At 44.0% G+C, this 22,156-nt stretch overlaps 1 protein-coding gene across 1 annotated transcript in view; it reads right to left on the bottom strand.

The window, feature by feature from the left end:
• Positions 1–22,156, bottom strand: part of ITK (IL2 inducible T cell kinase) — a 112,746-nt gene that overhangs the window by 62,906 nt on the left and 27,684 nt on the right. The window contains exon 4 of the mRNA XM_077468402.1: positions 13,015–13,143. Coding sequence (XP_077324528.1) covers positions 13,015–13,143 — 129 coding nt within the window. The remainder of the gene's footprint in view (positions 1–13,014; positions 13,144–22,156) is intronic.

The raw sequence follows: 22,156 nt of genomic DNA, 5'->3' as shown, positions 1-22,156 counted from the left end.
ACCTGAACCCTATTGAGCATCTGTAGGGCATCCTCAAAAGGAAGGTGGAGGAGTGCAAGGTCTATAACATCCACCTGCTCCATGATGTCGTCATGGAGGAGTGGAAGGGGACTCTAGTGGCAACCTGTGAAGCTCTGCTGAACTCCATGCCCAAGAGTGCTGGAAAAATAATGGTGACCACACAAAATATTGACACTTTGGGCCCAATTTGGACATTTTCATTTGTACTCACTTTTGTTGCCAGCGGTTTAGACAATAATGACTGTGTGTTGAGTTATTTTGAGGGGACAGCAGATTTACACTGTTATACAAGCTGTACACTCACTACTTTACATTGTAGCAAAGTGTAATTTCTTCAGTGTTATCACATGAAAAGATATAATAAAACATTTACAAAAATGTGAGGGGTGTACTCACTTTTGTGATATACTGTAACTAGGGGAAAATAATGATTGTATTTTGATGTAATACAAGTTCAAAACAATTCTTATGAATGCAAAACATACTCTCATGCACTAAGTTAAAAATATGTTACTATGTTAGACCACATTCATACTTTTCAGCAAAAACAAAAAGATTTAATCGCCACTTCCTGCCCCCTTTTGGAAATTCCCTGCTTAACCTCAATCCGTCACTTCATCTGTTTTTGAAATTGCCAATAGGTATCTCGCCCTCGCTTTAATTTTCCCAGCTGCACTTTTTGAAAACAATTACAGCTTTGTCTTCATCCCTCCAGTGGTTCACTATTATATACCTGTACAGTGCAAATCTATGATCAGCCAAAGCTTCATATTTACAGAATCAAAGCAAAGCAATAAGCAAAGCTTATATAAATACACAAATTAAGAAATACTTCAGCAACAGCAAAAGTTGTGCCTACGCAGGGGCACAAGTAATGAACAAAATATAATACACCAAAAAAATGCGAAACACACGTTACAGATAACATGGTACAGGATTCTCTGGCAAGCTGACAGAACAAAACAAAATTAGAGCCCATAAATCATCTAAGGCAAAATACCAAGAAATGGTCTAGAAGGGCCAGGTACCCAGGTACCCAGGCATCAAGTTTCTGCTGTTGTGAGCATAGGCCCAGAATTGGGAAATGTAGAAGAACCAAGCAAGAATCTTTGGAAATTATGAGGTTTGTTGAAGGCTAAAAACTATGGACAATCTGGACCAGAACACAATTAATTTTGGACAGGAACACCACGTATGACCTACATCACCCCTGCAGATCACAGCCTCAAAAACATCTGTCGTTATAGGCTGAGTTTGCTCAGTCATTGCAGGTTGGTACCCAAAACCACTGAAAGAGGACCTTGTATGCTGACCAGTGGTGTCACTAAGGGGTGGCTACTGTGGCTATAGCCTCGAATCTGGGGCCCTGAGTCTCTAGGGCAGGGGTTGGCAAGCCCCTGTACGCCTACCAGACTTGGCACAACAGAGCAATCCTGGAAAACTACCCCCCACACGCAAAAGCCAGTCTAATTCAGTGGCTGTATAAGAGGAGCAGTGGTTCCCGCCCACCTCTCTTCTCGCGGCAGTCTTTTATCAGCTGGCTCTTGGCCAGGCTTCTGTTTTCTGAGTGTGCACTCCTCTCCATAAGTAGCCATGCGACTAGCTGAAGGGGAGACCATGTTGGCTGTGGATGGGGTTTTTAACAGTTTGTGTAAGCAGTGGCGTCACTACAGGGGGGGGGGGGGTGGGAGCTCCTGTGCTTAAAAATCTCGGGAGCCTTGTATTTTCCTGCCCCTGCCTAATGCAGTTCAAAGTGCACGCAGAGAGGGGTCCACTACCCCACTGCTTGCAGAGAACATACCGGCCAGGCTAAGTGGACAAGTGACAGATAAGGGTGTGACATATCTCCCCCCTCGGCCGAGAGGCATGAGAGCAGAGCACCTGGAGCTGCACACAGGAGTTCTGTATACCTTTGCCCTGCAGATGGTCACATTACTCCTGGATACTATGCCCATTCCAGGTCACAAAGCTCTGCATCCTTAACAAGTTTCCTGATGGAATGCTCCCCTGGGATAAGGTCAGAAAAGAGACACAGACAGGGCCTGAGCAGAAAAGAATGCTCAGGTCCAGGACAAGGGGAGGGGGGATCAGGGTGGTGGCAGCTTGGCAGTGAACTCCTACAGTGAACACTAAAGTTGGGACAGAGGTGACAGCAGCAAACAGAGAGCTTGGAGGAGGTGCAGCCTCTGCTGTATTCTCCCTCCTCCATATCCTCCCTCTTGTCAGAACTGTGCTGTATTATACATTAGTGCCCACTCTGTACTGTGCCTCCCCACCCACCCTGCACTGTGCCCAACTGCTCACCCTGCACTGCATCCACCTACTGGCCCTGTACTGTACCCACCTGCCCGCCCTGCACTGTGCCCTCCTGCCGTCCTGTACTGTACACTCCTGCCTGCTCTGCCCACCCTGCACTGTGCCCTCCTGCCTGCCCTGTATTGTACACTCCTGCCCTGCCCTATACCCACCTGCCCACCCTGTACTGTACTCTCCTGCCCGACCTGCACTCTGTCCTCCTGCCCGCTCTGCACTGCGTCCTCCAGCCCACCCTGTACTGCACACCCCTGCCCACTCTGTACTTTCCCCACCTGCCCACACTGTTCTGGCTTTGTGAGAAATGCATTATATCTGGCTTTGTGAGCAAAGCTTTATAATTGGCTTTGTGAGTACTACAAAGCCAGTTATAAAGCATTTTTCACAAAGCCAGTTATAAAGTATTTCTCACTAAACTGATATAATGCATTTCTTACAAAGTCAGTTATAAAAGAGTAATGCTTTATACCTGGCTTTGTAATCAATGCTTAATAACTGTCTTTTTAGGTATTGCAAAGCCAGTTCTAAAGCATTTTTCACAAAGTGAGTTATAAAGCCAGATATAATGCATTTCTTACAAAGTCAGTTATAAAAGAGTTCTACTTTACTGTATATCTGTCCTTGTGAGCAATGCTTTATACATGGCTTTGTGAGCAATGCTTAATAACTGTCTTTTTAAAAGAGAAGTATGCATTTCTGTTTATTTTAGAATCATATTTACCTCGGTGGATGCTGCATCTGTCCCCCGGCGCCTCTACACTGAGAACCTAGTGATTAAACATCGCCAATAACTCGGTTCTCCCAATTCTGTGAGCAGAGAGCTGCAGACTGTCAGTCATAGCTCTCTGCTCTGCCCCCTCCTTGCCAGTGGCATTACTAGGGGGGGCCAGAGGGGCCCTGACCCCCAACATTATACTGTGCCCCACCATGTGTGCCTATCCAATTAAAATGACTTTTTGCTTGTATTTGTAGTGGATGAGTCGCATCTTGCTCAGGCCGCCACTGGCGTAACATAGTCTCTGCTGAGAGGGAGAGCATCCCCAATCAGCTCCTGCAGGGGATTCCTCCCCCTCCCTCTGCTCGCTGACATTGTGCATAATGCACACAACTGCGGCCGCCCGATCTGCTCCCTCCCCCTGCATCTTCATTGGCAGGGAGGAGAGCGAGTTGCAGGAAGGACTCCACCAGCAATGTGTGTGTGTGTGTGTGTGTGGGGACTAAAGAACCAGCCTGTAAATTTCGAGACTGGTGACTGCAAGCTGAGCCAAGTGTCAGTCTATGACACTCTTACACAGCCTAGTCCAGCCACCTCCCTCTCGCCCCTCACTCCACTCACGTACGGGAGAGCAGAGTAGGAAAAACAGCTCCCCTCCTCCCGGCCCTGTTCCTCCTGTGTCTTTCAGTCCCGCCCACACTATCCCCAATGTGCAGCTGTAGATTCCTCTGTGTGTTAAACAGACTGGCCCCTGACATCCACAGCCTGGCCCCCGGCAAACAGACTGGCCCCCGGCAAACAGACTGGCCCCCGACATCCACAGCCTGGCCCCCGACATCCACAGACTGGCCCCTGGCAAACAGATTGGCCCCCGGCAAACAGACTGGCCCCCAACATCCACAGCCTGTCCTGATCCTGGGAATGTCCTGGGAAATTCGGGACAGTTGGCAACTATGGAATTGGGGGTCTTGTGGTTATTTTTCTGTTTTAAAACTGGTCATATACAGTTTGAATTTCAGACCATTCCTGTGGTCCTGCCAACACTACACTGCTCAACAATTTTTGACTAAGAAATCAAAGGAGTTGGGCAGAAAAAAGTAAATCAGTAAGGGTATTCTAACAGCCACAGGTACCAACTGTCACAATACAATAGGAGATTTTTCTAGCCACACTCTTTATCATGGATTGGAAAATATTTATGTGTATGTCCAGCTTAAGTTTGTTTTCTAATTTACTGTTTGGATTGAAAAAAAAGTTAAATAAATTGTGGCCTAAACAAAGAAACTAAAACCCAGATCCCCAATCTTGTCAATTTATTTTGCTTTCCTTGTTTGTCATTTTCACCAATGGCACAGAAAGTCATGGGAATTGTTAGAGTTGCCACCAGTTCAAAAGGTAAAGGGAAATATCCCTTGCTTCCCTCACTAACTATAATCTTGGTCAGGCATACAATACCCCTCCCCAACACCCTATAATCCTGATCAGACATGTACACTAAGATGGTCCAACAGACATATGACACATTCGGGAGTAACGTTTGAAATGCGATAATGCTTATGCCGCTCATAGTTACTGTCCTATGTTGCCTATTTATGTTTTTATATTTTTATTGTCATCTATTTTTTTTTTTATTTAACTTTATTATTTTTTCAATTTTCTTTCAAATCTTAACAATTCAATAAATAAAAAAAGCGCCCCTCCTATTACCCTAAAGATGATCTCATAATTGAATTCATAGATCAAATCTCTCAACCATTTCTTTAATTTCCCATGGTTTACATTATTAAAATTAGAAAACTTATTTCGTCCAATTTATCTAGTATGCCCTTTTCCTATCGAGTTGTCTATTTTGATTGTTCTCCAGCTCTATTATGCGTTTTTCACTCTATAGAAGGGAACCCATTTTTTCCAGCCAAAGCCTCCACATCTTATCAAATTCCTTGAGATTGCCATCATCTGTCCCATCTCTAAGATTCTCCTCCACTGCTCCTGTGTTATTGCCCCTATATCCTTTTCCCATCTCTCTCTTTCCTTGCAGAGTTTCCACCCAGTGTTGGATTTTTTTCTTATCTGTCCATATATAGATTTAAGACCCTTAGTTGTGCCTAGATGGAGTATACTTTGAAAAAGGGGCGTTTTATTCCATTCAAAGTATTGTATCCTAAATTGGGCTTCAAGGACATGCCCCAACTGTAAGTAGGTATAAAATGAACATTGCGGTATGTTAAATTCCCGTCTCAGGTCCGAGAATTTTTTAAGAGTATTGCCAACATACAGTTGTCTCAGCCTTTTAATGCCGTGTATTTCCCATTCTCTAACTTTTCCTATCAGGAGGATTTGCTGCAGATTGCTGTTGTTCCAAAAGGGGGTATATTCAGTTAACTTATTGTATCCCATCTATTTTTAACTGTTTTCCATATTTTAGTTATCATTTTTATTGTTGGGTTCCTATAGCAGAAGGAGTCCGCATCTAGAGTCTCAATAATTGTGTTATTTAAAGTAGCTTGTCTCCCTTTCCATATTAGCTCCCTGAAAAGGGTCTCAATTTTGTTGAACCATTTCTTGCATATCCAAACTGGAGAGTTATGCAATAGATACAGCAATTGTGGCATCCAGATCATCTTTATTAGACTGCATCTTCCTGTCACCGACAATGGAAACTGTTTCCAGATGCCAATTTTTTGTTTAACCACTTGCCGCCCGCCATATAGCGGAATGACGGCGGCAAAGTGGTTTCCTTAACCTGACTGGACTAATATAACGTAATCAGGATATTAAGCCGCTGCTCGCCCCACGGCAATCGTTGTTGGGGTGTGTAAGTCTGACACACCGCAACTACGATCTCAGTAAAGAGTCTCTGAAGGAGACTCTTTACCAAGTGATCAGCCGTATCCAATTATGGCTGATCACAGTGTAAATAGGAAGAGCCATTGATCGGCTTTTCCTCACTCACGTTTGTCAGACGTGAGTGGAGGAGAGCCGATCGGCTGCTCCTCTGACAGGGGGGGTCTGTGCTGATCGATTATCAGCGCAGCCCCTAGAGGATGCCCACACTGGACCACCAGGGATGCCACCAGACCACCAAGCATTCCCAGCACCAGGTATGCCACCCTAGGCCACCAGGAATGCCAGTCAGTGCCCACAATGGATGCCAATCAGTGCCCACAATGGGCATCACTGATTGGAATACATTATTGTTTGGCACTGAGTGGCATCCATCCGTACAATACTTTACACTACAATGCCCATCTGTGCTGCCTATCAATGCCCATCCGTGCTGCCTATCAGTGCCCATCCATGCCGCCTATCAGTGCCTATCCATGCTCATCCGTCCTGCCTATTCAAGCCATCCCTCAGAGGAACAAATGGCTTCTCTTTCATTGCAGGATGACAACGTCATCGATGTATCTTTTATCGCTGCTCGTTTTTTACATTGCCTGACTGTTTTGAGATTAATTTGAGTACCTGTCCTAATCTTTTTAAACAATAAAAAGCTGTGATATACTACACTATGGGGCATCCCTCCTCTTTCTAATTTCCACTTATGATACATTGGTGAGACCCTCCATCCCGGACACCCTAAGGTTGCTCTTAAAGGCGACGCTAACGCTGGCTGTAGGCAGGATAGAGACACCAGCAAGGACCTGGGCTACCACGCTAGGACTCTCAAAGGGGACGGTCACCAAGGACCCAAAAGATACATAATTTCATGCTGTTACCTTACAGCAGTAGGGTAAGGGGACACCCATATACTTAATTAGCACGAAGGATTGCACGGGTCATCCACTACTAGCAGCACTGTTCTGAATTGGGTTTACCAGCACCAGCACTTTATTCCCTGGATCTACACAATCACTATATATTGCACTGCAAAATTTTGTTAAAGGAAATTTTTATGGACACCCTAATCTATGTTGTCTTATGAATGTTTATTTTTTATATGTACGATTTCATACATTTTTTTCTTTTTGTACTGTCACTTGGGAGATAAGCACTTTATTTCACAGATCAAAGATTGATCATTGCCAGCACTTGCTTTTCACTATTAACCTGGACTTATTGTTCTAGTTTACATGCAATTTTTATGGATATTTTTATATTTCGTTTATATACATCTGATTTTATATCCTTATTACTTGCTGTTTACCTGGTAGATAAGCACTTTGTTGCACGTCAATCATTTTATTTCATTTTTAGGCCACAACCTTTTTTGGGCATTCTGTGACATCACTGCACAGTGTTAGTCAGGTTATCACCAATACATGTCGTATATATTATATTTTATTGTGACCAATTTAGCATTCTATTTGTATGTACAGCGCACCACTACTCTTCCATTTTACAATGGGCATAGTAAACCATTTCTAAAACCTGCAGATGGGCAGGATCTTGGTTGGTTTATAAATACAAAGGTCTGGTGCCCATTTTGTGAACATACAGTACTTGCACAAAAATGCATATACAATTTGTGAATTGAAACAAGAAATTAATGTTTTTTTTTCCACTTTAAAGACCAACTTAAGCTAAATGCATTTTTCTTGTTTAATTTCTTAATGAGTGGGGTGTGTCCCATTTAATTAGATATCCTCTTATTGGTGGAATAAATAGTGATGGAAATCCCTATAGAAGGGACACAAACAACAATAAAAATAGTTCTTCCTGCCTGTCAAAACTTGTTGCCTTTATGTTGTGTATTGGTGTTACAGGCACAGGAAGCCTAATGGAAATTCTAACTCTTACCCTAGCTAGAGTTTGGTCTTTTTTTTTCATAATAAAGTATTTATTGTAATTTCACATAGTAGTATATATGTATAGCATGAACATCAATAAGAAAAAGCAAGTATCAATAAATTGAAACATGGTTTACAGTAACAAGGATTCGAAATAGGCAATATCACAATTTTTTAAACATTTGATAAGTAAAAAAAAGTTTAAAGAAAAATTCCAGAGAGATAATATAACATAAAGTAAAATTGAACCTAATTAAATAATAAGTACACAGAAGAGTTTGGTTTTATATAAGGGTGCCCACAGACATTAGGAGTACAGGCAAAATGTCACTGTCTGTAGGAATCACACTCTGCTAAGGTCAACATGCTAAACGTGTGTAACACTGTATAAAGCAGCAGTTCTGGAAGCACAGCTGGCAAATGGGGCACACAAGATTGATTTGCAATGTTTGATGAATGACAGATTCACTGTTTCCTAAATATTGCCCTTAAAAGTGTATGTATAGCCAAAACATTTTTTCTTTACACTTCAGAGGAGATTGAAAGAAATAAAACTCCTTTCAGATTACACGTACACATGCCTATTTTGGGTAGTGTTAGTGTGAAATTTACACTTTGGCATCAAAATTTTATTTAAAGGCATTTAGAAAGTTTTGCTGTGTAAAGATTTATTGGCAAAAGATCAATATCTATGAAGAGTGATAGGTGATAGACATGTGCAATTAGTTCCGAATTAGTTTTTTAATGAATTTTGACAAATTCGTCAATTCAGAATTTCAGAATTTCAGAATTTTTCAATTTCCAAAATTTCCGAATTTCTAAATTAGCGAAATGATGAATTTCCGAAATTTACGAATTTACGAATTTCTGAAATTACAAATTTACGAATTTTGACATTTCGGATTTTTGAATTTCCGAATTTCGAATTTTCGGATTTCCAAATTTTCAAATTTTCAAACATCCAAATTTCAAATTTTCGGATTTCCGAATTTTCGAATTTCGGAATTTCCGAATTTCAGATTTTCGGATTTTCCAAATTCCGAATTTTCAGAAAAGGTATTGGAATTCCCTTTCAAATTTCTCTGTTAGTGAACGTTAAGAGTACGAAATTTATCCGAAGTTACAAATTATCTGAAATAACGAATGCTACATCTAATCAAATGGAACGGAACGATCTAATAATAATAATTAACCCTTTTTATTATTATTAATTGTTTATTATTAATTATTTATTATTAATTTGTTCTGTTCCATTTGTTTAGATGTGGCATTTGTTATTTCAGATAATTCATAACTTCCGATAAATTTGTACTCGTTAATTTAATAGTTAGTTATTAGTTAAACTGATTTTCCTTCTTTTTTTCAGATTTTAAAATTTTTGGACTTTCAAATCTTTGAATTCCCAAATTTTAAAATTCGGAAACTGGGAGTTCTGAAAATCCGAAATTCAGAAATTTGAAGATTCGGAAATCCAAAAATTCTAAATTCGGAAATTCGAAAATTCGGAAATCCGAAAATTCTAAATTCGGAAATCCGAAAATTCGGAAATCCGAAATTTTTTAATTTGGAAATTTGAAAATTCGAAAATCTGAAAATTCGAAAATATGGCAGTTTGAAATTCGGAAATCTGAAAAATCTAAATGTGAAAATTCCTGAAATTTCCGAATTCCCAATTTTTCGAATTTCCGAATTTTCGATTTTTCTGAATTTCCAAAAAAAGCAAAAAAACGAATGAAATGAAAACGAATATGAACACATTTTTTGTCAGTGCACATGTCTAATAGGTGACTCTCGGCAAATTCACTCTACAGTGATTTGGTGGATCAGATGCTACAATTTGCTCTGTCTAGTGGATAATCTTAACCTGCTCAGAGCACTGTGAACTATTAAATAGATCCACTAGATGACAGAGCATTGGGTCCACTGTATATATCAGATTATAGGCACCCCCACCCAACCCATGCAATTCCAGGCCATACAGGATCCATAATACAGGATCCAAAGAGGATCCAATTTTTGAGCTCCAAAGGGTACAGGGAAGTGTGTATCAGGATTCTTGTTGGAATGCAGATTTGTATTTTATGCAACAACTACATCAATATCAGTATTTAGTAGAGATATATTATTCAACTTGTAGATGGCAGTGATTATTTGTTTGTAGCTGCATCTATGGTATGCTCTATGTCTTTTCTCTATAATAAAGTTTCCTGACTACAGTTACACAGCAAAGCCCATGTGGACTGTGGATTGTCTGTTCTGTAGGGCTATATACAAAATTTGTAACAGGTTATGGGCCCAGATATAGCCCAGACACCCACCCGGAGAAAGCTGAGAACCCAGTCATAGCCAAGTCATAACCTGCTACAGCAAGATACAGCAACAGAAAGAAGACTGCAGCAGAATAAAAGAAAATGGCCAGCAACACAACTGAAAAAAAGTTTTCATTTGCAAATCTGACAAACCAGAACTATCAGTCTCGGAAATTCAAGTTGAAAATGCTAGTAATAAGAAAGGGTACGTGGAAATGTGACAATGATGTCAGGCCAGAACATCCTTCAGATGAGTGGATAGCAAAAGACCAAAAAGCTCAGAGCACACTCTCTCTTAGCATAGAAGATGATCAGATCACATATATATATATATATGTAAATGTGAAACAGCTAAAGAAACGTGGGAAGGATTACAAAAGGACCAATGAAAGAGCTAATCTCGGAAATAAACCGTATTTGATTCGAAAGCTGTATCAAACCAAGCTGATGAAAGGCCAGGAAATAAGGGATTACATAAGACACACCTTGGAAATGGTTGTACGCCTGAGAGGCATAGGAGAAGACATAAAAGATTTTCATTTTGCAGCACTAATACTTAGTGGCTTACCAGAACGTTATGAAACACTTGTCACAACACTTGATGCACGTCTAGATGATTAACTGACATTGGAAGTTAAGGGCAAGCTTGGGGATGAATATAACCATAAAACAGAAATTAAAAGTGACAGTGTTTTTGTTTTCTTTAAAGACAAAAAACAGGAATAAAAACAGTAACGTGCAACAATAAACACGTGAATTTTTTCTGTGCAATAAACAAGGTTGTTTAAAAGCAGATTGTAGAATCTGGAAAGCTAAAATGCAAAAACAAACTAAACTACAAAAGGCCAAAAGTGTGAAGGAAGAAACAGATTTTTCTTCAGATAATGAATATGTTTTTCAATCCAAAAATCGCACCTCATCTTTGCAGGCATGGTGTATTAATTCAGGAGCTATGAGCCACATGACAAATTACAGAAATGTCTTTATTCATTTAACCGGAGTGAAGCAAAAAAAAACACCACAGCCAATGGGAAAATAATGGAATTAGAAGGAATAGGAGACAGTTTTCTTTACTGTCCTATTTCCCTTAGTGTCACCAGAAAGATACCTGTGAAAAGATATTGTTTATGTCTCTGCTCTTGAAACAAATCTTTTGTCAGTGAAGAAGCTTCCAAAACAAGGCAGTGTAGTGACCTTCCAAGATGACAGTTATGCCATCACAAAATGGTATATCTTGCTTGCAAATGCTAAAATTAAAGATTAACTGTATGAGCTGAACTGCAGTGAGGTGGTTAATACTGCCAAGGAAGAAAAACATTCAAACTGTGTTCATACATAGCATAGACGACTGGGGCACAGAAGTCCTGACATAATAAAGAAATTAACTGAGAAGGACTATGCAGGTGGAATAAAAATCAGGCCATGTGATCAAACAATGAAATGCAACAGCTGTATCAAAGGGAAATTTTACAATAAAAGCCTTTCCAAAGCAACAGCAGTAACAGCAGAGCTAAAAAAAAAAACTTCAGGACTTAATTAATTCAGATCTTTGCGGTCCAATAGAAAATCTTACTCCAGGAAAGAAGAGGTATTTTTTCACTTTTATAGATGATTACTCCAGGTAACAAAAGTGAAGTACCAGAAAAACTTGAACAGTATTTGTCTTAAGTAAGCAACAAATTTGACAAAATGCTGAGTGTCTTGCGCACAGACAATGGAACTGAATACACACAGGCACTTCTAAAAAAGCATGGCATGATATTTTAAACTACTGTACCATACAACTGGGAACAAAACAGGCTTGCAGAAAGAATGAACCATACTCTATGTGAGAGTAGAAGGACTATGCTATTTGATGCCAACCACATACTGGGGGGAGGCAATTATGACCGCATGCTATCTCCAAAATCAACTACCAGGAAATCAACCATGAACTGTGGAATAGAAAAGGCCCAAATCTGAATCATCTAAAAAATTTTGCACATCCCACATCCTTGTGCAAAGGAAGGTGTACTCGTGGGATACAGTGAATCTCAAAAGGTATACAGAATTCTACACCAAGATGCAAACAAGTTAGCCATCAGTGGAAGTATAATTATTGATGAAACTGCAGTATATTCAAAATTTCACAAACTAACATAAACACAAAATGAGGGAAATTCCACATTAGTGTCACATAAAGATAAGCAACAAAGTGACAAAAAAAATTAAATTACCGCAGATAATCCAATACTGTAAAAGAAGAAACCAGGCCACAAGAAGCTTCAATCAGGATATCCGCCAGAAGAATCCCAGCCAAATGTCTGTCCTATGTTGCTCACATAGATTTAAAACCAGAGCCAGATTCATTGGATGAGATGCAAAGACTTCCAACCCATGAGAAACAAAAGTGAATCAGAAGCTTGGACAAGCTTTAAAATTTATATAACTGAGATGGGACTAATTTAAGCAGTAGTTATTGAGCGAGGGTGTTGGAATACAGATTTGCATTTTATGCAACAACTACATCAATATCAGTATTTAGTAGAGATATATTCTTCAACCAGTAAATGGCAGTGTTTAGAAGTTTGTAGCTGCATCTATGATCCGCTCTATGTCTCTATTATAAAGTTTCCTGTCTACAGTTAAGCAGCAAAGCCCATGTGGACTGTGCACTGTGTTTTGTAGGGCTATATACAACATTTATAACAATTCCCCATCCCAGTTATATAACATTTCTTATAAGACAAATAGAATATTCTGGGTTGTGAGGCATTGGTCTAATACAGTATTTAGTCCAAATTGCTGTAAATTTAATTTAGGTAAAGTGTTGCCTCTAAATTAAAGTGTATAGATAAAGTAAAATTTACATCAGCAACCATTGTAATCAAACTAACCATTCAATTTGCATATCGACAGCACAATCTATATACAAAATGGTACTTACAGCCAATACTGGGGTCGTATAATGCACATCCCCCTGCCATCTTCTCTGTCTGGCAGCAGCATCTCCACCGACCCTCCACCCAGAAGTTGGGGTGGTACTTAGGAATGATGCATTGGTTGTTCTTTATCACTGTACATGAAGAGAAAGTTTCTATAAGCCACCAGTTCACTTTCGTATTCACAGAAAAAGCATTAAAATGGAACTTAAATGCATTTTTAATGTTTCAAGCAAACCCACCCATCCATCCATGTCTCAATGCTTTATTTTGTCGAGAAATTACTTTGAATTACTTATTAATTAATTACTTTGAATGCGGTGCACATAGTGCCCTCTCGCCCTCCTGTCAAGCCCTGTTACGAACCACATTCCTGTTGAAATAATGTGTCTGGGTTTCAGACCCAGAAACATGATTTAAAACCTAGACTGTCTGGGTAAATCCCAGACAGGTGGCAACCCTACAGTGAAGTACAGCAGATTAAAACCAAAATCAGTGGTTATGGCCTCTTTTATTTAAAGGATAGCTGTACTTTGTTAATAAAAATAAAATTAGGCATTAGTAAACATGGGATGCCTGTGTAGCTAAACATTTTTACTACCTCTGCACCCATAAAATAGGACTGCAAAACTGGAACAGACAGAATCTGGAGCAGTTGTGCATGCAAACCAGCTTCTATCTTCAGCTTTTTCAGTTTAGGTACATCCAGACAGCCAAAGAGCAGATATTTTGCTGCATTCAGAGGCAGATAAACGCCACCTCAGGACGCACACCACTCTGTGCTACGGCTGCATATAAAGTGGTGGATTAGCCATAGTCAGTTTGTGTGTGTCCAAAACCCAGCAGAAACAACAACCTTGAAGGTGCATTGGCTGCGTTCAGGGTTGGTCAGAGGTTCTATTTGCTTGTATCCACTTACAAGAGTGGCTACATGCTAACAGCAGTGGTGCCAGCCATAGATTTTTACAATTCTGACAGCCACCGCTGACAGCTACAGCTGTTTGAACATAGTGTATGCAGGCAGGGTTTACAACTGCCAGCAAGAATCTACTGATTCCTGCTTGTGACCACCCCTGGCCACTGCTCTTTGGCCATCTGAATGCAGCCTAAATATTTGAATATGAAGGATAGAAGCTGATTGGTTGCCATGCACAACTACTCCAGATTCTGGCTGCTGCAATTTTGGTAAATACCTTCAGAGTGTTTAGTGCCTCCTGTTTCTGCTCCTTTAAATGGCTTGGGCCAGTGTCCATGAGCTGCGCACAAGTGGGTGGGGTCTGCTTCATGCTGGTCTTTATTTTCAAATAGCGTACATGAGGCAGACGCACCCACCTGTTTGCCTGGCACTGTTCATGGAAGCAGTTGGGTGCAAACAGTGCAGCCCACACCCTATTCTCATAGGTCATCATTGGTACTAATTTAGGCTATGCTCACATGGCCCATTTTAAATCATACAACTAAAATGGCACAATCATACATTTCCATGAGTATGGAGCTGTTGTTTATGATTTCTACGTCTTTATAAAGGTTTTACCTTTACAACCTGAACCTGTGGCCTTGATACTAACAAAGAATAACAAGATGCTTAGGGCAGGGGTCTTCAAACTCTTCAATATGAGGGTCGCATCATATTCCTTGCAAGTAATTGAGGGTCAAAAAAATATGTTTTATAAGTTAAAGAATTCATTTTAAATGAATGAATACATTTGACTTGGATTTTTTTTTTAAATCAGCATTATATGGTTTAGAACAGTGCAAAAGTCCAGTGAAAGAAAATAAATAATCTTGAGCTCATCAGAGTCCCCCTTTTCTCTGAGTCAAAGTCCCCGTTAAAATCCCCTTACATCAGAGTCTCATCACAGTTTCCATTACATTGGCATCCTTCCTTACATGAGAGTCCTCACTTCCATCTGAGTCCCCATCAGAGCCCCCTCTTGCATCAGAGTTATTTGCCTGGCACTATTCATGGAAACAGTGAATTACCCCACAGTTATTACCTTTTGTTTCAACTTTAGTGATGGACGAACTTCCGACGGGACGTTTCGCGAACGCGAAACGCGAACGGACACAAACGTTCGCGAAAACGACCGTTCGCCGCGGGCTCCATTGACTTCAATGGGAGGCGAATTTCGCAAACCTTTAGGTCGAATTTGCGGCCACGGGGTAATTATTAGGGGGTAGCACGTAGTCCCACCACCTGGACAATAGCATAATACATGTATGAGGTGAATTTGGGATCGATAACTACAAGCATTTTTTTTTTATTTGGGAAATTGTTCTGACAATTCAGGACTATGGAGCTAATGAAGGCAATGGAGGAGAGGGAAGGTCAGGGACCAGGGTAGGCAAACAAGAGGGTGCAGGAGATACAGAGCACTGACAGCAGCACCGTAATACAGAGCACTGACATCAGCACCGTGACATACAGCGCTGACAGCAGCTCCGTGACATACAGCGCTGACAGCAGCTCCGTGACATACAGCGCTGACAGCAGCTCCGTGACATACAGCGCTGACAGCAGCTCCGTGACATACAGCGCTGACAGCAGCTCCGTGACATACAGCGCTGACAGCAGCACCGTGACATACAGCGCTGACAGCAGCTCCGTGACATACAGCGCTGACAGCAGCTCCGTGACATACAGCGCTGACAGCAGCTCCGTGACATACAGCACTGACAGCAGCTCCGTGACATACAGCGCTGACAGCAGCTCCGTGACATACAGCGCTGACAGCAGCACCGTGACATACAGCGCTGACAGCAGCTCCGTGACATACAGCGCTGACAGCAGCTCCGTGACATACAGCGCTGACAGCAGCTCCGTGACATACAGCGCTGACAGCAGCTCCGTGACATACAGCGCTGACAGCAGCTCCGTGACATACAGCGCTGACAGCAGCTCCGTGACATACAGCGCTGACAGCAGCTCCGTGACATACAGCGCTGACAGCAGCTCCGTGACATACAGCGCTGACAGCAGCTCCGTGACATACAGCGCTGACAGCAGCTCCGTGACATACAGCGCTGACAGCAGCACCGTAAGCAGCCCCAGGAGGAAGTCAGCACAGCACAGGGATGGTGTGATCCCCTCATAATAAGAACCCCCAGGAGGAAGTCAGCACAGCACAGGGATGGTGGGAGCCCCTCATAATAAGAACACCCAGGAGGAAGTCAGCACAGCACAGGGATGGTGGGAACCCCTCATAATAAGCAGCCCCAGTAGAAATATGACACCGCTCAACCTCTTCAAAGAGGAGGGTAGGGGCATATAGTACGGTGTGCTTTTTTGGGTCAGGGAAGTGAGCCAAATGAATTAAGAAGGTCTGTGTGCTTGATTCCAAAAATTGTTTATAGACATATACATGGTCTACTGATCACATGTGTTGAATTCCTCCGAGATCCATGCCTCATTCATTTTTAGAAATGTGAGGTAGTTAACACTGTGGTGAGCTAGGCGAGTACGCTTATCGGTCACAATCCCCCCTGCTGCGCTGAACGTCCTTTCGGACAGGACACTGGATGAGGGGCAAGCCAACAGTTCGATTGCAAATTGGGCAAGCTCTGGCCAGAGGTCAAGCCTGCCCACCCAGTAGTCTAGGGGTTCATCACTCCTCAGAGCGTCCACATCGGCCGTTAACCCAATGTAGTCGGACACCTGACGGTCTAGGCGTTCCCTGATGCTGGATCCGGATGACACCTGTCGATGGGTCGGCTGAAAGAATGACCTCATATCCGAAGTCACCAACACATCTTCAAACCGGCCTCTTCTTGCAGGCGCTGTTGGATTGGTACCCGCAAATCCTTCTCTGGGAGTGGGAATTGCTCCTCTGCCAGCGCACGCAAAAGCAGAATGCAGCATTTCTCGAAGCAAGGCCTGGAAGTGCTGCATTCTGACAGCCCTCTGCGACGGCGGTAACATTTCCGCCATTTTGTGTTTGTACCGGGGGTCTAAGTACGTTGCCACCCAGTACTGGTCCTTGACCCTCATGCTTTTTATACGGGGGTCCCTATTAAAACACTGGAGCATGAAGGCCCCCATTTGCACTAAAGTGGAAGCGGTGTGGTGGCCTGGCTCCTGCTCATCATCCAGGATAATGTCGTCCTCTTCATTCTCCTCTCCCCATCCTCGCACAACAGGGATCCCAGAAAGGTTTAAAGCATGCTCTTCTTGCTCCTGCTCATCCGCCCCGGCACCATCCTCCTCTGACTCCTCATCAGACTCCTGTTGTTGACTTGTCTCAGATAGAGTAGCCCCCCCTGGGAATTCATCCAGCATTGCGACTTCCTCATCTTCCCGCTCCTGCTCCTCCACAGCCTGATCAATGACACGACGCAATGCACGCTCCAGAAAGAAGGCATAAGGTACCATGTCACTGATGGCGCCATGGCTGCGACTGACCAGTTTGGTGATCTCCTCAAATGGCCGCAGAAGTCTGCATGTGTCGCGCATGAGCAGCCACTGGCGCGGTGAAAAAAAACCCAGCTCCCCAGAACCGTTTCTTTCGCAGAGTTCATACAGGTAGACGTTAACTGCACGTTTCTGCTGGAGCAGCCTATCAAGCATATAGAAGGTTGAGTTCCATCGCGTCGGGCAATCGCAAATAAGACGTCTGACCGGCAGATGGTGTCGCCGCTGAATGTCAGCAAGGCGAGCCATGGCCGTGTAAGATCTTCTGAAATGGGCCGAGATTTTCCTTGCCTGCCGCAAGATGTCCTGGACCCCAGGGTATTTGACAAGGAATCGCTGCACGACCAAGTTTAAGACGTGTGCCATGCACGGCACGTGCGTGATTTTGCCCTGTTTCAATGCGCTAAGCAGATTGGCACCGTTGTCACACACCACTTTACCAACTGTCAAATTGAGCGGTGTTAGCCACTCATCTGCCTGTGAACGCAAAGCTGAAAGGAGTGCCGGGCCAGTGTGGCTCTTTGCTTCCAGGCACAACAGACGCAGCACGGCATGGCAACGTCTCACCTGGCATGTGGAATAGGTTCTGGGGAGCTTGGGCGGTGCAGTGGAAGAGACGCTAGCAGCGGAAAAGGAGGAGGCAGCTGAGGAGGAGAGGGAGGAGGATGGAGTAGGAGGAGGAGAAGAAGAGTCAGGCCTGCATGCAATCCGTGGCGGTAAAACCAAATCTACACGGGTGCCACGGGTTACATGCTTGACGGCCGTCAGAAGGTTCACCCAGTGGGCAGTAAAACTGATATACCTTCCCTGCCCGTGTTTGCTAGACCACGTGTCTGTGGTCAGATGTATCTTGGCACCGACACTGTGTGCCAGAGATACATTCACTTGCCGCTGAACATGGCCATATAGCTCTGGGATGCCCTTCTCTGAGAAATACTTCCTTCCTGGGACCTTCCATTGTGGTGTTCCAATGGCCACAAATTTGCGAAAGGCCTCCGAGTCCACCAGTTTATATGGCAGTAGTTGGCGGGCTATGAGTTCTGACAAGCCAGCCGCCAACCGTTGGGCAAGAGGGTTATCCGGCGTCATCATTTTTTTACGCTCAAACATTAGGCCCACGGAAGCCTGCCTTTTTGCAGAAAAATGTGAGCTTGGCGTGATGGAAGGTGGAGTGGAGGACAATTGTGAGGAGAGAGGAGAAGGAGAAGTAGAAGACGAGGCTGGACGGTGAGAGCCTGCAGTGTGGCTTTGTGTGTTCCGTTGCTCCCACTGGGCTCGGTGATGGCTGCTCATGTGCCTTCTTAAGGCGGTCGTCCCTAGGTGAGTATTGGGCTTACCGCGACTAACGCGTTGACTGCAAAGATTGCAGATGGCAACGCTATTGTCAGCAGCGGACACGTTAAAAAAAGCCCACACTGCGGAGCCATGTGCCGGTGTCCTGGGAGCGCCAGATGTGACCGTACATGGTCGATGACTCGCTCCTGATACATTTGCAGTCTGCTTTGTCCCTGCTGTGCAATGTAAGTCATTGCTGCTTCTCCTCCCTATCTGCTGGTCCATATCTCCCTCTGAACTCCCCTCCTCTTCCTCTCTTGTGGGCACCCACGTGACATCACTAGACACGTCATCATCAACGTCACCTTCCCCACCGCTATAAGTAGAGTAGGCAGCAACACCGGGGACCAACCTCCTCCTTGGGCTGATCTGGGTACTGGCGTCAGACTGCTGAGTAGCGCTTGTTGCTACCTCCTCTTCCTGATCCAATACCAAGAGTGGCTGCGCATCAGAAATGTCCTCTTGATATGGATCGGAAAATAATTCCAGTGACTCAAGCGGAAGGTATGTGGTGGTGGTGGTGGTGGTCGTGTTGTTGGTGGTAGTGTCTTTGGGGGTGCACATAGCAGAGAGTGAAGAAGAGGGTGCAGATCGAGAGGATGAGGAGGGTGCAGAAGAGTAAGGCTGAGCGAGCCACTCAACCAAGTCTGGTGCATCCTTTAAAGTAATTGAACGCACCTTCTGCAACTTCCCACTTTGGCTCAAGCCTGTTGCTCCTGCCCTACCCCTACCACCCCTGCGGAAGGGCCTGCCTCTTCCTCTGCATGTCATTTTTTAAATGACCCTGTGACAAAACTCTTAGTCCCTATACCGCTGAAGGACTGCTGCAGTATAGGTGAGCGGTCAGCAGTGGTGCACGTCAACCCTATCTATTGTGGACCTATAGCGGTCCTTACAGAACAGCAGACTGTACCGCACTCAAGCCTATGTACCGTAGCACCCTATACCAAGTTACCAGTCCTTATAAGAACTTTTGTGGACCAAGCAGGTTGTGTATTAGTGTTTAGCAGACTGTACGTCAGTCCCTATACCGCTGAAGGACTGCTGCAGTATAGGGCAGCGGTCAGCAGTGGTGCACGTCAACCCTATCTATTGTGGACCGATAGCGGTCCTTACAGAACAGCAGACTGTACCGCACTCAAGCCTATGTACCGTAGCACCCTATACCAAGTTACCAGTCCTTATAAGAACTTTTGTGGACCAAGCAGGTTGTGTATTAGTGTTTAGCAGACTGTACGTCAGTCCCTATACCGCTGAAGGACTGCTGCAGTATAGGGCAGCGGTCAGCAGTGGTGCACGTCAACCCTATCTATTGTGGACCGATAGCGGTCCTTACAGAACAGCAGACTGTACCGCACTCAAGCCTATGTACCGTAGCACCCTATACCAAGTTACCAGTCCTTATAAGAACTTTTGTGGAACAAGCAGGTTGTGTGTTAGTGATTAGCAGACTGTACGTCAGTCCCTATACCGCTGAAGGACTGCTGCAGTATAGGTGAGCGGTCAGCAGTGGTGCACGTCAACCCTATCTATTGTGGACCGATAGCGGTCCTTACAGAACAGCAGACTGTACCGCACTCAAGCCTATGTACCGTAGCACCCTATACCAAGTTACCAGTCCTTATAAGAACTTTTGTGGACCAAGCAGGTTGTGTATTAGTGTTTAGCAGACTGTACGTCAGTCCCTATACCGCTGAAGGACTGCTGCAGTATAGGGCAGCGGTCAGCAGTGGTGCACGTCAACCCTATCTATTGTGGACCGATAGCGGTCCTTACAGAACAGCAGACTGTACCGCACTCAAGCCTATGTACCGTAGCACCCTATACCAAGTTACCAGTCCTTATAAGAACTTTTGTGGACCAAGCAGGTTGTGTATTAGTGTTTAGCAGACTGTACGTCAGTCCCTATACCGCTGAAGGACTGCTGCAGTATAGGGCAGCGGTCAGCAGTGGTGCACGTCAACCCTATCTATTGTGGACCGATAGCGGTCCTTACAGAACAGCAGACTGTACCGCACTCAAGCCTATGTACCGTAGCACCCTATACCAAGTTACCAGTCCTTATAAGAACTTTTGTGGAACAAGCAGGTTGTGTGTTAGTGATTAGCAGACTGTACGTCAGTCCCTATACCGCTGAAGGACTGCTGCAGTATAGGTGAGCGGTCAGCAGTGGTGCACGTCAACCCTATCTATTGTGGACCGATAGCGGTCCTTACAGAACAGCAGACTGTACCGCACTCAAGCCTATGTACCGTAGCACCCTATACCAAGTTACCAGTCCTTATAAGAACTTTTGTGGACCAAGCAGGTTGTGTATTAGTGTTTAGCAGACTGTACGTCAGTCCCTATACCGCTGAAGGACTGCTGCAGTATAGGGCAGCGGTCAGCAGTGGTGCACGTCAACCCTATCTATTGTGGACCGATAGCGGTCCTTACAGAACAGCAGACTGTACCGCACTCAAGCCTATGTACCGTAGCACCCTATACCAAGTTACCAGTCCTTATAAGAACTTTTGTGGACCAAGCAGGTTGTGTATTAGTGTTTAGCAGACTGTACGTCAGTCCCTATACCGCTGAAGGACTGCTGCAGTATAGGGCAGCGGTCAGCAGTGGTGCACGTCAACCCTATCTATTGTGGACCGATAGCGGTCCTTACAGAACAGCAGACTGTACCGCACTCAAGCCTATGTACCGTAGCACCCTATACCAAGTTACCAGTCCTTATAAGAACTTTTGTGGAACAAGCAGGTTGTGTGTTAGTGATTAGCAGACTGTACGTCAGTCCCTATACCGCTGAAGGACTGCTGCAGTATAGGTGAGCGGTCAGCAGTGGTGCACGTCAACCCTATCTATTGTGGACCGATAGCGGTCCTTACAGAACAGCAGACTGTACCGCACTCAAGCCTATGTACCGTAGCACCCTATACCAAGTTACCAGTCCTTATAAGAACTTTTGTGGACCAAGCAGGTTGTGTATTAGTGTTTAGCAGACTGTACGTCAGTCCCTATACCGCTGAAGGACTGCTGCAGTATAGGGCAGCGGTCAGCAGTGGTGCACGTCAACCCTATCTATTGTGGACCGATAGCGGTCCTTACAGAACAGCAGACTGTACCGCACTCAAGCCTATGTACCGTAGCACCCTATACCAAGTTACCAGTCCTTATAAGAACTTTTGTGGACCAAGCAGGTTGTGTATTAGTGTTTAGCAGACTGTACGTCAGTCCCTATACCGCTGAAGGACTGCTGCAGTATAGGGCAGCGGTCAGCAGTGGTGCACGTCAACCCTATCTATTGTGGACCGATAGCGGTCCTTACAGAACAGCAGACTGTACCGCACTCAAGCCTATGTACCGTAGCACCCTATACCAAGTTACCAGTCCTTATAAGAACTTTTGTGGAACAA

This window comes from Lithobates pipiens, unplaced genomic scaffold (genome assembly GCF_037356315.1).
Source record: "Lithobates pipiens isolate NorthernLeopardFrog02 unplaced genomic scaffold, aLitPip1_a1.2 Scaffold_8, whole genome shotgun sequence".
In the NCBI taxonomy this organism is placed as follows: domain Eukaryota; kingdom Metazoa; phylum Chordata; class Amphibia; order Anura; family Ranidae; genus Lithobates; species Lithobates pipiens.
Note: the sequence above shows the minus strand (reverse complement) of the source record. Positions and strands in the feature narration are given on the sequence as shown.